Source organism: Botrytis porri, assembly GCF_014898465.1.
Source record: "Botrytis porri strain MUCL 3234 chromosome Unknown BPOR_005, whole genome shotgun sequence".
Taxonomy (NCBI): domain Eukaryota; kingdom Fungi; phylum Ascomycota; class Leotiomycetes; order Helotiales; family Sclerotiniaceae; genus Botrytis; species Botrytis porri.
The window spans coordinates 1,206,239-1,222,823 of NW_024066079.1; the positions used below are offsets into that span (position 1 = coordinate 1,206,239).

The 16,585-nt window shown below is 42.9% G+C and overlaps 6 protein-coding genes across 6 annotated transcripts; 2 read left to right on the top strand and 4 right to left on the bottom strand.

The window, feature by feature from the left end:
* Window positions 1-1,305: 1,305 nt before the first annotated feature.
* On the bottom strand, window positions 1,306-3,461 carry EAF01_004052 (uncharacterized protein; the record flags this gene model as incomplete). The annotated part of the gene is made up of 6 exons (XM_038912306.1): window positions 1,306-2,138; window positions 2,209-2,502; window positions 2,795-2,954; window positions 3,058-3,118; window positions 3,224-3,269; window positions 3,350-3,461. The coding sequence occupies 6 exons, from the start codon at window positions 3,459-3,461 to the stop codon at window positions 1,306-1,308; spliced, it is 1,506 nt and encodes a 501-aa protein (XP_038771990.1).
* A 1,087-nt stretch (window positions 3,462-4,548) lies between these two features.
* On the bottom strand, window positions 4,549-6,817 carry EAF01_004053 (uncharacterized protein). The gene is made up of 2 exons (XM_038912307.1): window positions 6,469-6,817; window positions 4,549-6,418 (listed from the first exon to the last, which is right to left on the bottom strand). The coding sequence occupies exons 1-2, from the start codon at window positions 6,724-6,726 to the stop codon at window positions 5,315-5,317; spliced, it is 1,362 nt and encodes a 453-aa protein (XP_038771991.1). The 5' UTR covers window positions 6,727-6,817; the 3' UTR covers window positions 4,549-5,314.
* Window positions 6,818-7,248: 431 nt separating this feature from the next.
* EAF01_004054 (uncharacterized protein) lies at window positions 7,249-7,826 on the top strand (the record flags this gene model as incomplete). The annotated part of the gene is made up of 3 exons (XM_038912308.1): window positions 7,249-7,319; window positions 7,384-7,434; window positions 7,487-7,826. The coding sequence occupies 3 exons, from the start codon at window positions 7,249-7,251 to the stop codon at window positions 7,824-7,826; spliced, it is 462 nt and encodes a 153-aa protein (XP_038771992.1).
* Window positions 7,827-8,925: 1,099 nt separating this feature from the next.
* On the top strand, window positions 8,926-10,661 carry EAF01_004055 (uncharacterized protein; the record flags this gene model as incomplete). Its single annotated transcript, XM_038912309.1, has 5 exons — window positions 8,926-9,159; window positions 9,215-9,283; window positions 9,329-9,535; window positions 9,590-10,035; window positions 10,091-10,661. 5 exons carry the CDS (start codon window positions 8,926-8,928, stop codon window positions 10,659-10,661), a joined length of 1,527 nt encoding a protein of 508 aa, XP_038771993.1.
* An 884-nt stretch (window positions 10,662-11,545) lies between these two features.
* EAF01_004056 (uncharacterized protein) lies at window positions 11,546-13,636 on the bottom strand (the record flags this gene model as incomplete). The annotated part of the gene is made up of 2 exons (XM_038912310.1): window positions 12,527-13,636; window positions 11,546-12,476 (listed from the first exon to the last, which is right to left on the bottom strand). Exons 1-2 carry the CDS (start codon window positions 12,847-12,849, stop codon window positions 11,546-11,548), a joined length of 1,254 nt encoding a protein of 417 aa, XP_038771994.1. The 5' UTR covers window positions 12,850-13,636.
* A 193-nt stretch (window positions 13,637-13,829) lies between these two features.
* On the bottom strand, window positions 13,830-14,021 carry EAF01_004057 (uncharacterized protein; the record flags this gene model as incomplete). The annotated part of the gene is made up of 1 exon (XM_038912311.1): window positions 13,830-14,021. One exon carries the CDS (start codon window positions 14,019-14,021, stop codon window positions 13,830-13,832), a length of 192 nt encoding a protein of 63 aa, XP_038771995.1.
* Window positions 14,022-16,585: the final 2,564 nt, after the last annotated feature.

Below are 16,585 nucleotides of genomic sequence, written 5' to 3' on the forward strand. Positions count from 1 at the left end.
AACAAAGTTGATTTCATCAATAATCAACCATGAAAGAGAATTAGAGAAAGATTGACGCGTTTCGAGTTTTGGTACGGCTTTTCGCAGTCAAGACATCGTTGAATGCTGCAATTAAAAACATCCATTTCTAAACCGAACCTCCTGTCATTATCTGTCTCCCCATTACTCGTCTTTCATTTTCTCCAATGCATGATATTGTTGTCTGCTCTGATCAGTTCCGTTCAAACAACAAGATAAGAAAGCGCAGCATCTTCAAAACTAGGGGGATTTCCCGTCGCGTGAACACGTGATACAGATTTCTGATATCTCCCTTTCGTTCATGGCATTGTATCTCTCCAGCCCTACGGCGCTGCATCGATATCCCCTCGAAAAAGTCTCAAACTTTAATCCAAGTGACAAGTGTAAGTCCTCCGATCTACTTAGGTGCCTTGGTATATGATACTCACATATAGCTTTAGCATCAAAACAAGATTTCTCTCGTGTGACCCCACATACGAGATCCCGCACCATCCAACACCCAGAATTTATTTCCACCGGAGACAATCTCCTGTACAATATACAATATATAATTTCAAAATCAGATAATCATTATTATCGATTGAAATATGGATAAATATATCAATAAAACGTCTATAATTTGTCACATTTCATATTCTATTTACAGTTAGATAGAATTTGATTTATCATCAAGTCAAGCAAGTATCGAAACATCGATAGGTGTTGATATCCCAATTCTTCCTTTCAGCCGAAGCTTATCAATCATACCAACTTACAAACGTTTATGCACATTGCACCAACCTAGCTTGTTGTACAGATCTTCCTTCTTTTTGCTATCATCTCATATAAGTTAGCATAACGGGCAGTTCAATAGAGTTTGTTAGGGTGAGCCGGAAAAAGATCTACATTGCATGGCCAGCCAATTACGAAGATTAGTGATCTCGTAAATACACTCATCATTCTATCTCCGTCTTTATATGTACCTCTTCCTATTTATTTTCTTTGAAACCACTACATAGTGGTTTTAAAGTTCGCCACAATCTCGATCCCATATATATGATAAAGTTTATTATACTCGAAGTGGTGGCACCGTGGGTGACGTTTCATTTGGCCACTTTGATCCTAGGGCTCTTAGCTACCGTGGGATGACGAACGTTTCAAGTCATCATTTCATCTCCTCGTTTGTACAGGAATTAAGTTTCAATCTCAACTATGTCCATGTTCCCCACCACAAATGTCCTTGGTATTTGCATGCCTCCATGAACCATTTGTAGTCTAACAACGCCTATGCTCCGTAAACTATTCTCATTAAAACACGTAGGGTCCTTGCAATCCCATTTCCCCCAGTCCGGATATTTTTACCAAAGGTGCTAGTTCGGGATATCTAGCAGCAAATCTCTCGTCCAAGCTCCAGTTTGACAGAGTTTTGATGTGATTCTCAAATTCTTCTGTAACAAATATATCATCGCCTTCGAACCTGAACGCCTCCAGATCCGGACGTGGCCAATTCGCGTTGATGCAAAGTATATATGCATTCTGAAAATCTTCGTTGGCATAAATATCTTGCTTTTCAATAACCCTATCTTTAAGTTTGCCCCAGAAAATGGAATCTGCCCACAAGGGATGAGGCGTGATGAGCTGGGATGTTCGTGGTGAAGTCCAATCTGTCAAATTTCCGTAAGTCGACGACGAGGGATAGATTTGCCATTGGCAAATGTGATACATTAGATAGAGGCAGCCTGCACGTTCGGCGAGACCTTTAACAGCAAGGTTTGTAAGAAGATCCGAAATGATTGTAGAGACCATGTGGGTCTGATTTGGGTCATCGGGGTAGATAAGCGCCTTCATGCTAGGCTGAGGAGGTCCAATGATATGAGCTTCTGGTGCTCCCTGTCTCGCGAGTTCTTTTTGTGCATTTATGATATTCATTAGATATGTGTCAACTCCACACGTTGGTGTCGATGTGTTGAGTATGGGTAGAGCCCAAGGCTGAAGTGACTGAAACGGCGGCAAGGATGGCGGTATTGCTTGTCTGACTGGGGATGTAAGACTTTGTGGTACTAAAGGCCGCGGCCGCGGGGTAGCTAGGCGGGGATCTTGAATGGCATCTGATGGAACAGATCTAGGAGCCCAATTTCCTACTATAAACTGTCATTACTTTAAACTTTCCAAAGAAACTGAACTTTAAAGAAAGAAACAGGACTGCGATACCATCATTGAAATTCACAGCGGGGATCGGATCAAAATATGAAAATCGATTACCCTCATCCAAAGCACTGGTGGAAGCTGGCCCGGATATTGGTGCTGCCATATCCATAGGCCCAAAAGACATGCTGAATGAGTGCCTGTTAGTACCAGATGGATTTCTCGGAGGTAGTGGTTGGTACCACCCTGCTCCGGAGCTAATAGACCTAGTTGAGGCCATTGCTGGACTGATATCTCGTGCTGACGAACCAGGCATACTAGCAGGTTGTCCAGGATTCAACATAGAAGATCGATCCGGACCTTATGTGGCTTAGGGTTAGCCTTAGGATATGATAACTCATAGGAGAAGTTAAAAACTTCAAAGCATGTCAAAATCACACACATCCAGGCGACATTGAACAAGCAACTATTTCGCGATGTCCTTGACATATTCTTCCATATCTGGAATCACTTGATAGCACCAACTTTGACAGCTGAGGATTTAACAGACACCTTGGCCTTCCCCCCCCCCCAAAAAAACCATGAATACGCGAAGAGGCTCGATTTCAAAAATTTGACTGAAAATGAGAGAAAATACAATGTGCATACGTACTCGAACTATCATCATCCCTCAACTGTGCCAGACTTTCACTCAACTGTTTTACTTCTCGCTCTAATGCTTCATTGCGCTTCCGCACCTCTTCGAGCTCTTCACCAGGTTCACGACCGCAGGTAAGCTCTTCAATACGGGCCTCCAATCTCTCAATATGCTCCTACATCTCTAGTCAACAAACCAATTCAATGAGTAGTAGAAGTAAGACCTGGTCAAGTATCTCAACCTGAGGTTGAAATGGACCAAGAAGTAGTTTTCCGCACCTTGGTTCTCAATCTAATGTTCCGCTGCGCTTCACGGTCATTGGCTCTTTTCCTTGCTAGCCTGTTACAAATTAATCAACAATTTTCAATCAAAGAATAAAGGCAGTGTGTTGGATCCTGCTCGACAGCATCACATCAAGGAACTATCATGAAATTCTGTACGTACTGGGCAGGGCTTAGAGTTGAAACACTGCGTGTTCCAGCACGTGATACTATGAAAGTTAGATGACATCTCGAATTGAACATATGGCTATGACATCGGTTCTTGTACATTTGCCCGACTAATTCGTACCTCGTTTCTTTTCACCGGCTTTCTTGCTAGTTGCATTGATCGAGTCTGAATGGTTCATTCCATCTACATCGGTCCCTAATGGTTCGTTGAAGCCGTGGATTGGTTGAGACATGATTGGAGACTTTGTAGATGGTTGCGAGAGAAGATTATAACACAGATTGAATGTTCCCCTGGATTTCCTCGTGACCCATGGGTCGTGTCGTTTGGGGTACGTGCGTTGCTTTCGAATCAATTTCCGTCAACGTGAAAGCTGGCTGCAGATATATGTATTTATCAACGTATGAAATCTCGATTGCAATGGTAAAAACAAGATAGAACAATTCCTACAATGCTCAACTTTCACAGAATATAGATGGTTGTAGATTTGACTTGCGGTAGTTCGGAGATCTGAAAATCACCTACTCGGAAACGTCGTTCGAGCTTGCTTGTGAAGTTACTTTAAACTCTTCGCCACAGCAGAGGATAACAAGACTTGAGGGGCCAGACTGCGGATACGGAAGTCGTACCGATTCCAAACAAGATGAATCAGTATATGATATGTTGCATATAAGGATGAATTGTGAGATAGAAGATTAAAGAAAGTTTGGGCGGTCCGTAGTTACTCTACTGTAAGTACCCAAGTAGTGAGCTAGTGCCAAGATGCACGAGTTTTGGCTCCAAACTACTTTGACTGGTAGTGCAGGTAATTATGGCGTGGCGCAGACGGATTGTGAGCTTGTGAGGAAGCTTGAGGGGTTTTGAAGAAATTCGAACGAGATCGAATTTGAAAATTAAAGTATAATTAACTCAGCCTTGGTAGACGGTACCAGATACCTAGCATAGCATCCAAAGCCCGAAAGCGAAGCTATCTACATTAGAGTATTTCCATTTGTAGGTTACTCCTAGGAATCTAGGTGAACGATGTAGGTAGGCTTGAACGGTGGGTGGAAGGTAGTATGTACGGTGGTAGAGTTTTACCAATGAAACTCCGAGGATAACATCTCGTATGAGCGAGGTCAATGAACTCAATCGAGCTTGACTTGGATGTACGGGGAAAAAAAGGTTCGTTTACAGAATTTCTAGAACTAATAGGTTAGAGGTTCATGCCGTCCCTTCTGCGCACCGTATATACACATGTGTTATGTACTTCGTCCGTATATATTCTCCTTAATTGATTAACTCGACATTCCGTACATAAATCACATCGGCTTATAACTTTACCGGGATTCAAGCACTCAAATTGGATTAGATGTTCCAACAACTAATAATGCATGCAATAGTCCGAGGTCCCCTAGTGTTGGGATCATTGAGTAACTCTTCTAGCGGTGACTATGATAGTACTCCGTATAGTTAAATCAAATTGTTGTAGAATTTACAAATACAGATTTCAATACCTAGCAGTCTTGTGAACAAAATATCGATGTGATACCTAGGTAATAGTTCAATATCTTTCATGTTCGCATGTGTCAGAAACTGTACTCGAGCATTCGTTTCTGTAGTCAGCAGATAGTAACGATGCTAAGAGCCAGGTACTGATGAACCCGCAGTCATGACAACTACAACAGCTAACTCTTGAGGCTTCCTGGGGACTCTTGGAGGATCCAGGTTTTAAAAATCCTTCAAATGCAACGGATTACAGAAATGGATCAAAATTTATTAACAGACTCAAAGATCGGCATTTCCGAATCCGTGCGTTATCACACGTGGGCGTTGGGGCCAGTTCGATCTTCCGCGGCATTACTGGGAAATTCCCGGAAGGATGATAGCAACATCTTATCGCCCTCACTAAAACCTGCAATCAGAGTGGTAGAAAGAAGAAGTGAATTGAGGAGGAGGTCTTTGCGTGAGATTGGCTAGTTAAGTGGAGTATGAGATCATCTCTCGTACTACTTCTTTTAGACAATTATACTTCCTTTACCCACATTAAAACAACCCGTCTTCCGTGATGTGCAGCGACAATAGGCTTAGCTTTCGAGGTGTGGTGGCTCATGCAATTTCGGGGTTGTCTTCCTTCACTGCCTCAACTAATTCTTCCATACCTCCAACTTCGGTTGGTCCATCCATACCGTCAGGAGGTAAAGCCCAGGCTGGGAGAGGACTCACATAACTCCAAGAGCCTCCAGCATCTTCATAACGAAGGCTGTGAAGCCATAGAGACAGCTCCTGTTCACCAGGGTCGGTATATAATGGGGTCTGGCATACTTCACATAACTCTCCAGACATCTTCTCGGCTTTCTTCTTATTGTACTCGTCTACCATTTCATCATGGTAGGCTACAGCATCAGCAACTTCTGACTTGCCCATCCTTGAGAGACGAGTAATAATGTCTTCATCTGTATCCTGAGTTGCGTCCGAGTCATTTGCTCCAAGTCTTGTTCCCCATACACGTTGATTGCAATATATAGGATCGTTGCCAATAGGATGGCCTAGAAACTGTAGATGAACCCTGAGCTGATGCGTACGACCAGTGACTGGAAGGCATCTAACGATCGAGTAGCCTTCCTTTGTCGATTTATCTAGCTCTGTCTGTTCGGAGTTGTCTTCAGCTTGTTCTGGAGGATAATATGCCAGGCGCTTAAAAACCGTGCGGGCAGCTTTACCATTTGCCCTCACACGATTCAAGCCCAGTTTCGGAGATATCTGAAGAATTGGCATATCACACACTACTTCTCCATCTGGAAACTTTCCTTTCACTCGTGCTATGTATTCTTTTCTGACAGTGCGTCCTGATATCTGTAAACTTAGTGCTTCTGCGGCCTTGGCGTGTTTTCCAATGAACATGATACCACTGGTTAGTCTATCCAATCTATTACACGGCAGTGGATTCCAGCCATGGCCGCGCTCAGCCCTCATGATTTCAACTACGGAATTGTAATTATATCGACCAGCTGGGTGAACAGGGACGCCAGAAGGTTTGTTAATGACAATGATGTCTTCATCTTCGTGTACGACTGATATTGGCAGAGCTGTCACAGGAGGTTCATGTCGATGTAAGGTATGTGATATAACATCTCCATTCTTGATGATTTGTGAAGTTGACTCGACCGGTTTTCCATTCACAGCGATAGCTCCGCGCTCCATAGCATCTTTCTACACCTGTCAGTAAGACGAATCATTATCTTGAATCATGCCGAACTTACGTAGTATTCTATTGGCCTATCTCGAAACTCGCTCGAAAATATATCCAATATTTCTCTTCCTCTCCATCTTTGTTTGCAGTATGTATTGTAGGTGAAATGGTACGGCGCGACTCTGCGTAACCCATTATCTAAATAATATGGTCGTGGCCATGGATCGGAAGGTGTGATCACGACTGCGGGGGGTTCTTGAAATGGTTTCTTCTCTTCCACGGGAGGATATCCAGCTGAAGTTGCGACGAGTGCCATGGTAGGATTCATTCTTCCAGCCCTGCGGGCCAAGAGCGCAATTATTCGAGGTGAAGGAGCCACTTGATCAGATTTGAATTAACTTGAGAGGTAACGCAAACGGCTGGTGAACGACTAATCGGAATTATGATGCGCAAGTTCAGATCAATTTAGAAAATTATGTTCTGCCCAAGGCGGTGTGTAGAGTTAATCATCAATCTAATGATTGCAGTACCTAGGCACCTGGCACTTACATGGACAACCTATTCCTGTAGAGCCCAGGGACTTGAACCTTTCAAACCAAAGTTGAGAAGATCCATTTCGGCGCATGATATGAACTTACATTGAGGATCCTTTGCTATTTAATGTCCAGCATTTCCAATAACACCACACTTTGTCTTGGAGTTGACTAGATTACTAGAACATTCAAACATACTTCGGCTGAAAACAAATCTCCTGCTCCCGTTCTCCTTCCCAAAATCCATCCCTTCCGAACCTCTCACCCCTAATATATTCTCTTTGATATCTTGAGAAAAGAACTAAACACTACTCAACATGCCACACGAGGAGCTCAAGAGAAGAAGACGAGAGGATTATGGCTACGTTTTGGAATATAGAACACGCTGGTATGGTGTCTTCACGTCTTCACGCCGTAACACAGATCGCAACATGCTGACACAAGATTTGGAGGTCTGATAATGACATGTATGACCATATGAACAACAGCATTTATAACTTCCTGTAAGTTCCATCGAGAACAGTAGGTATAGTCTATGGCTAAGACGAGAGAAAGGTACGATTCAATCGTAAACTCATATCTTATCGAACATTGTGGTCTGCATCCACCCACCTCATCTCAGTACGGCCTAGTTGTGCACTCCCATGGTGATTTCTTTGGTTCAATCGCATTTCCAGCTGTCGCTGATCTAGCTTTACGTGTCAACAAGCTTGGGAATAGCAGTGTTACTTACGAAATCGGTCTATTCGAGAGGGGAGTTGAAGAAGTCAAGTCAGTGGGTGAAATTATTCACGTGTTTGTTGAAAGAGAGACTGGCCGACCAGCAACGCGGGGTATGAACGACGCAATCAAACAAGGACTCCAAAAGATCCTCCGACCACGGCCAAAACTTTAATCATCTCAAGTTCTCAACAAATGCTCTGATTTTACGTCAACTCACTCATCCAATCAGCCTCGCAGCCCCGGCTGCCAAGAAGTGCTAAGAGAAACCGTTCTACAGATCACAACACGAGATTCTCGATACAAGAAAAGAAGCATCTCACTACACTCCCGTCGCCAATGCTAATAAGTGTCCCGTTGTATTGGGAATACTAAAACAAAAACGGAAATTTCGCTATCTGCATAAACCCCGAACCAATGAAAGTAGATATTGTCTATGAGCGTCGGGTCGGGGAAACCTCGCATGTATGATAATATCCATATGCACATGCTAGTCCGTATTGTCTCGGGATAGATACACGCGTTACTAGTTCAATGTATCATCATGATATGTTGGCTGAGAGGCTGACATATCTCATTGTATCTGGGCAACATTATTGAGAGTTTCTTGGAGCGGGACATAACGGTAGACTCACTTTTCCACTCTTGGCAATGAGGGGGAAGTATTTCAGAGTAGATCAAAAATCAAGAGTCATGTAAATTGTGTTAAAGAATCCGGTTAAATTGCGGAGTCTTCGGCTAACTTCCCCAGTAAGATCAACAATCCCCGCATTCTCGTCGGCACTGCTACTCCTTGTTAATGATCGCTCCTTTACCCTTCCTCCCCGCAGAGTTCCCCCGTGAAATAGCAAGTGATGCAATATGACAGGCACTGATAAGCAATCATTACTACCAAAGCAGGCATAATGACTGGATACACAGATTTTAGATGTTGATGATCATGATCATGATCATGATACCTCATGACTTGTCATGCATATTCACTTCTTTACCCCAATGAAAATATGCTAATGATTATAAGGCGTTCTCTCTATCTAGCTGGCATTCCATCAAGCTTTTCTCAATGCTGGATGCTTTGGTCTGTGATATCAAACTTTAACTTGGCTTCTCTCATTTTGGACGTCCACCACAAGATCTCGACTCTGTGATACATTTAATACCTCACACCAGGAGTAGTGTACCTAGGTAACATAACCACAGATCTGATATCAGAAAAGCCTCTCGAGTCAGCTATCTCATAAATACAGCAACAAAGCGACTCAAGTAACGAGACTATGGCGTCAAATGTCAAGGCACAGTCGGATTATATAGAAGATGTCGACAAGGACGATTCGACGACATCAGCTGCGGTAATAGATCCCGGTCTTCGAGTTCTTGAACCGCCAGAATGGATCGCAGCATTGTCTCCGGAAGAACGCCTCAGTATTGAAGCCAAACTCAAAAGGAAAATCGATCTGAGATTGTTACCTATGGTCATTCTGATGTATATCATGAATTATCTAGATAGGGTGTGTTAATTGCTCCAATTATCATATATCTCCAAAGTTTACTAAATCATGGTAGAACAACATTGCAGCAGCGCGATTAGCAGGAATGGAGGAAGATTTGAATTTAGTGGGAGATCAATATCAGGTATGCAGTAATTTATTCATAGGTGCCAAAAGCTAATCTCCATAGACTTGTGTTAGCATCCTATTCGTAGGATACCTCCTCATGCAAATTCCCTCAAATTTATTCTTGAATAAGATAGGTAAACCAGCAATATATCTTCCGGGAGCAATGATGATTTGGGGTGTGATATCAGGTGCAACAGCTGGTACTCAAAATTTCGCTGGTCTTCTCGTTTGTAGATTCTTCCTCGGTTTTATAGAGGCTGCTTATTTTGTAAGTTTAATGCGTGTGGCTATTTGATATATTACAAGCTCTAACACTACACAGCCTGGCTGCCTTTACTACCTCTCATGTTGGTATACCCGCAAGGAATTAGGTTTGCGCACCGCACTCCTTTATTCCGGATCCCTCATTAGCGGAGCCTTCTCGGGTCTCATCGCTGCTGGTATCACGGGTGGTATGGATGGAGTCCATGGCCTTCTAGCCTGGAGATGGCTTTTCATTATTGAAGGTGCAATCACCGTTGTCATTGCCGCTACTGCCTACTTTATCCTACCCAATTTTCCTCGCACCACAGCTTGGTTGACAGACCGGGAACGAGAATTGGCCGTTTGGCGTTTGGAAGAGGATGTGGGTATGGACGATTGGGTCGACAGCCATCAGCAAACTTTCAGACACGGCTTGAAACTCGCATTTACAGATATCAAAACTTATATCCTGGTGATAATCTTGTTTGGTATTGTTTCAGCTGCATCCGTTACCAATTTCTTCCCGTAAGATTCCCCATGTCCAATACAATCCGAGACAACAAAGTCTAACACATCCCAGAACCGTCGTCGCTACTTTAAAGTACGGCCGTATTCAATCACTCCTTCTGACTGCTCCCCCTTACGTCCTCGCCCTCTTCACCTCCATGCTCAACGCGTGGCACGCCGATAAAACCGGCGAACGCTTCCTCCACGTTGTCATCCCGCTCTGTTTCGCCTTTGTAGCATTCATCCTCGCCGCCGCAACCACAAGTATTGCTCCTCGCTATCTCGCTATGATGCTGATGGTTCCCGGCTGCTACACCGGTTTCGTGGTCGCCCTCGCTTGGATCTCCAACACGCTGCCACGCCCTCCTGCCAAGAGAGCAGTTGCTTTGGCTTTCATCAATGCAGTGAGTAACGCGAGTAGCATTTACTCAAGTTATATGTATCCCAGTAGTGCGGGCCCGCGATACGTGGTTGCGATGAGTGTTAATTGTGGAATGATCTTTATGGCGATGTGTGCGGCGTTGGTGTTGAGAACGATGTTGGTGAGGTTGAATAAGAAGTTGGACAGGGGAGAGGTGGTGGATGGAGCGGTTAATGAGGGCACGGTGGCGGCGGGTCAGAGGGGTTTTAGGTATAAGGTTTGAGGGATGGGATTTGAGCATGGAAGTGAATTTATAGCATAGGATACGGTGAGAGGTAATCTTGACCTCAATCTTCAAACTCGGAGTTCGAGGAAGGAATTACAAACAGCGAGTATCTATCAAGACAGAAATGTCTCAGGATGGAACAATTTCAGTGCATTTCGCACACCAAACCTGGATATCATAATTCGTTCATATAGAAAATACATTAGATAGACAAATAGACATCAATTCTTCAACAATCAGTATTCTCTTCCCTTCCTTTTCTTCAAAACAACATGAGTGCGTCTCTCATTTCCGTACTAATCTTCATCTCCTACACTCAAGATCAAGATCATAATCAAAATCCTCTAAGGATACCTAATTATATCTGCGTAAGGCCTTTTATACCACATGAATTATATACAATTTTGTATATTTCACCTTCCTCTCTTGCTCTCCTCTCTTCTCTCCTCTCTTCCTCAATTAGATATCAAATAATCTTGACATCCAATATCATTCCTCTTTTCTCTTCATATGTATATATTTCCTCTTCCTCTTCCTCTCTCCCCCATCTTTTACTCCCTCATCATCAACAATATAATACACACATACTACCCACTTCATTTTATACCTACATATAACATCTTTATAACTAATTTATCTATTCCTCTCTGTCTTTCTTTCTTTTTTCCCTCACTCTCACTCTCACTCTCATTCTCATTCTCATTCTCATTCTCATCACTAATCAATCAATCAATCTATCCATCTATCATCTATCCAACCCATCTCATAATTCATTACAAATTACAAATTATCCAACTACAAGACAATAAATCAATCAATAAACAGTCCTGTAATGTCCTCCTCTCATCCCTATTCCCCTCTCCCCTATCCTCCCTCCCCTTTTAAAACCCCTCTCCCCCCAAAAACTCATTCATAACTCTATACGCCTCCCCCGCCCCAAAATGCACATTAACCGCATGACCACAACTCTTCAACACATACGCTTTAAACCCCCTACTCCTCGGAAATGCCCCTTTAACCCCCTCCAAAACATTCCCTCCACCCGCCAAACAATTCCCCCCACAAAAAATCGCATCTTCATTCCCCGCCAACACCAACACCGGTCCCTCAAACTCCTTCGCCGACGACGGTTGCGCCGCCAACGTGAGGAGTTCTCCCGTCGTAAACGGTTGCTTATGTATTTCCGTATATTCCGCGATTTCCGGATCATAGTAAGGAGACGCGAGAAAATTAAATTGGTTCGCGCCGAGATTAGCCCAGGTGAGATAGCCGTCGGCGAGATCTTGGGCGTGGATGTTACCTGTATCTCTGTTTGAGCCGGCGGTGTAGAAACATCCTATTTTGGTAAATGTATTTTCGAGTTGAGAGATTGCGGAGCCGAAAAGAGAGAAGATGGAAGGAGAGCCAAATTTGTAAGGTTGGTTTACGGATGCGGATTGGATGTTGAATCCTGCGATTGTCTGGGGAAGTGCAGAACCGTCAAGGGAGAATCCTTGGAGAATGAGTCCATCTGTGATACTTGGATATGCAGAAGCGAGCTCATATGATAGGATTGAACCAAAAGAATGACCAACGTGGACAATCTTATTTGGTTCTGAGATATCGACGCCTGGTAAGTCACCCGCACGTAGTAATTTTGTCACTTCTACGATTGCCGAAAGCTCGGCAGGTGCTTGAATGACTGATGTTGGATCAGCCTTTGAGGATTCACCTATTCCAAGGCGATCGATAGCTAAAGTGCTATAGCCATACTGATCAACCGCAACATCCACGTATGAATAGTTGTAGTTGTTGAATGGCAAATCCCAATACCTGTATCCATAATCAGTACATATATCTGAAAAGACTAGTTTTGTGCTTACGATCTATCAAAGCCAATTCCATGAGTAAGGAATTGCCATGAATCAGAGTTGCTACTTGACTCGCTTGGTACACAAACAGTTGCAGCAATATTGTATTGGCCAGTTATTGTAGTGAATCCTGATAACGTAGATGCACTGTAATTTTGCCCTGCTCTCAGGAAATCTTGCGCGAACTTTGTTACGGCAATAGCATCAGAAAGAGGTGGAATATTAAAATTGCCATTTCGAGCATTGATCGACACTGGAATGGAAATATCAGTGCAAGACTTAGCTTCAACGAAGCTCAAGATAGCTGCTACGACAGCAGCAGAGAGTTTAAGCATGATTATGATTAAAAATTAGCGCAATAAATAAATGGTGATGAAGGGAAAACAAAAAAGAGTAGGAAAACGTTAGAGGTAGTCGGTAGTAATATAGGCACCGCATATCCAACATGTTGTACTAATTGCGATCTGCGGGCCGAAAGATTGAATCCAAGTAGTACCACCATGATGCTCACCACTCGGTGCGACTAACCAGTTTGCGGGTAAATGATCACCAACTTTTGGCAGCTAACTGCCTTCACTAAAGAGACCGTTAGGCATTGGTGTGCCCTTGATGCTAGAAAACCCTTGGGATATCGTCATACATGATTTGGAATGTGGTATGATCCTAGCCGAGATAGAATATCACACACGAGATGATAATCTGGCAGCTCTGAATGGAGATCAAGAGTTTTTTTTAAAAAAGAATCCCCTTCTGCTCCCATAAATACATTCATACCGTTCCTCACTCATTCTCGTGTTGATCTTCCGTAGTTGACACCATTAAAACAACCGGAGTATAAAATGTTGTGCAGGGACCTTGGACCCAGTTTTCTTGGCTTTGATCATAACGACAAACAAGGATTTTCGTCTTCCCCTAAGGAAAGTATCTGGTAAGATTGAATGTTCTCAAAACCAAGTAAACATGAGTAATCTTTATCGACATGGAGGTTCTCTTTAAAAATTCACGAATCCCATATGGAAACGTATCAGAATCAGCGGAAACGTGATGTTACATGATGTCCATTGATTAATGTAAGTATTTGGATCTCATGTCTGAATTGTCGAACTGGATCGATAAATCAAGAGCTCATCCTCAGCACCTGTAGCAATACAGCAACACAATGGGATCCTGCCAATTAAGCCTCGACTCCCAAGATATCTCAAGATTCTGCATATTATTACAATGAATTTTGAGATCGACGTTTTACGCCCCACTCCTTGAGATGACGAGATCCGCATGATTTATGACTCCTTTCGTATTGACATGAATGCTTTGATCAGACAGTGGAACGCTTTGCTGCTTGCTTTTCTTTATAGCGAGCGATCCATCGAGATATTTGAAGACCGATAAGACCAGATGCTACGATGAAGACAATGGCGAATACAACAATGACACCAGGCTCACGAGCTGCCCAGTTCTGTCTCTTAACAAGTTGTTGTGTCGCTTCGCGAATTTGGATAGTTGCCATTTTGATTGGTTACTGTAAATGGGATCTGTTAGTCCAGAGCCCGCAGGATTCAATGGTTGGAAGTTCAGATCAAATCTTCAATTTGAAAAGTTGCTTCAAGCGAAATATCAACATTGCAAATTTGATCCCCGAGTGGACTCAATGTTTAGATGTATGTGGACAGAGATACGTAGACTTTGTGTGGTGGCCGTCGTGCCGCAAGTGCTCCCATTAGATGGAAGGAGAAAGGCGCTACTCACCGATTCAATGCTCTGGGCTTGAAATGAATGGAAAACTGTATGAGGGTTAGTGGAGCCATTCGAGCTTCAAGGGTATCTGCGAGAGTATCACTCACGTTGAAGAATGGCCTCGTGGATGTTTCGACGATCAATGTTCGCGAGTAAAGAGTGGTTGTTTGGTCAATTGATCTAGCTTTTCAGTCGTCAATTCATGGTATCTTTGAGAGTGAACAATTCCCCAAGGGACATGATCCTGAGACCAGTGTTCATGTATATATAGATGGGTGGAGGCATTGCAAAGATGTAGGAATTATGGCAGCTCAACTGTGGAACTCGAGATTGAAATTTGAGATGATTCGCAACAAAAAAGCTGACTGGTCTATCTTCCATGCGGAAAGAAAAGGGGGGAAGGGATGAGGAATTTGAAATTTATAAACAAGAATTTGAGACATACCTGACAGATGTTGATTGTAAAGTCCCGGAGTATACGTGATGTGATATTATAATCTTTTGAACGACGGAGATTGATGAGGTGTCTCTTTTTGAAGACAAGATGAGAGAAGATTGAGGTAAGTAAAGACTTTTCGTGGTTTGTGTAATCATCGGAAAAATAATGAATTGAGTTGAATGGATCGATGAGGAAGTTGCAAACGACTTCAATTCTCACCAAAGTCACTGCTTTCAGAGTCGAAAATACTAAGAACATCAGGAACACCAAATCTTCAAGGATTGAATGAATGAATGAATGATACTATAAAATCTATCTTACTATCTTCTTCTGCCTAATAAGTCAATTGTTATACATGTTGCTCTGTAGTTTCCAAAGAGCCACTTGATACTCAACTTTGATGTATACCCGAGACACAACAATCATCATCTGTAGGTACCCAGGTAGCTTTGCATAGTCCTCGTATTGTGTGTATAGTATAGGCGATTTGGATTTTCATACCGGCCAATGTATCGACTACCAGCTCTGTCATCATATACAATTGTTCGAATTCTCAGAACTGTTGATATTTCTGCTATGGCTGATTGATTCTATCCAATCTGCAGTACCACCACCACTAATCGGGCGCAATTGAACTTTATGTGATGTGACGTGACAGAAATCACTCCAAAGCCCCAGCAATTCGATGTTCAATATTAGACTCGACATATTTTGCAATGCGTCGAAATCTGTGACTTGGATTACTAGGTAGAATCGATTGGTTCTGCCATCACGAGAGAGATACCAAGATCACGTTATGAGATTCACGAGACTCACGAGACTCTCAATCATGTGATGGTAATATCACGTGACATTTCCATCCCTCGGCACTTGAGTCCATAGGGTTCATATTCCTGGTGATCATCACACACAACTTGGGATATTTTTGGATCTGTTATCTTGCCTTGTCATCTACCTCGATCTTGTCATTAAACCCACCACTTCTCTCAATCTGATTTATGAAGTTCCGACCTGGTACACTCTCAAGGTCCTTTCAAGGTACACTTGCAATTAAAATGTAGCCATGGTGTGGTGGAGTGAATGAATGCATTCTCATCGATTCTCTTGGCGATTTCGAAACTTCTCCACTCCATAAGTTCTGTTCCAACATTATCGAATGAAGTCTGAACGACGACAAGCTCAAACATTGGACTTGTAAGAGAAGAGAGGAACTCTGCTTCGGAATTATGGGGATGGTGGTTTGGTGATTACGAAAAGATAAGGGTTCTATTTCATGTTGCGACACCCTTGACTTTGAAGAGAGAAAAGAAGAAGCAAAAATGGATTCTCATATCTCTTGGGGCAAGTTTAAGCACAAAGTTGATGTTGATGTTGATGTTGATGTTGATGTTGATGTTGATGCCAATGCCAATGCTAATGCTAATGCTAATGCCGTGTGAATTTTCATAATGGTTTTTGATTCATCATCGTGGTTAAAGGTTCTATATTTGTATGAACTGAAGTCTCAACACAACGGCAAATTTTAAAATTCACGCGTTAACCGACATCCACCTCTCTCAAGAGTGTCAACCTTGAGCTGACAGCAATGTGTGATTCCCCAAAGGTAAGGTGCCTCGAGAATACCTCCCTCGAGGTCCTAGTACCTGCCACATAAATGCTAAATGCTATGACTTACCTTGACACTGTACATCGATATCAGAATTCCCAAACATTTATCCACATTGTATTACCAGAGGGTTTGATAGCACCGGCACGTGTCAAAGCTCATAGATTCTTGTCGTCTGAAGGAAAGAAAGAGCATCAACAAAAACTAATAAGCGGCGGGAAGGGGAAATCGCGCGTGTCTCAAGGATGATGAATTTCAAGAACTAAGAATCCGAAATAACTATCACACAGCC

Excerpts from the sequence above, each read along its gene's own strand:
- EAF01_004053 (XM_038912307.1), bottom strand. The coding sequence starts at position 6,726 with ATGAATCCTACCATGGCACTCGTCGCAACTTCAGCTGGATATCCTCCC. Across the intron at positions 6,419-6,468 it reads ATAGGCCAATAGAATACTAC|AAAGATGCTATGGAGCGCGG; the intron begins GTAAGTTCGGCA and ends TGACAGGTGTAG.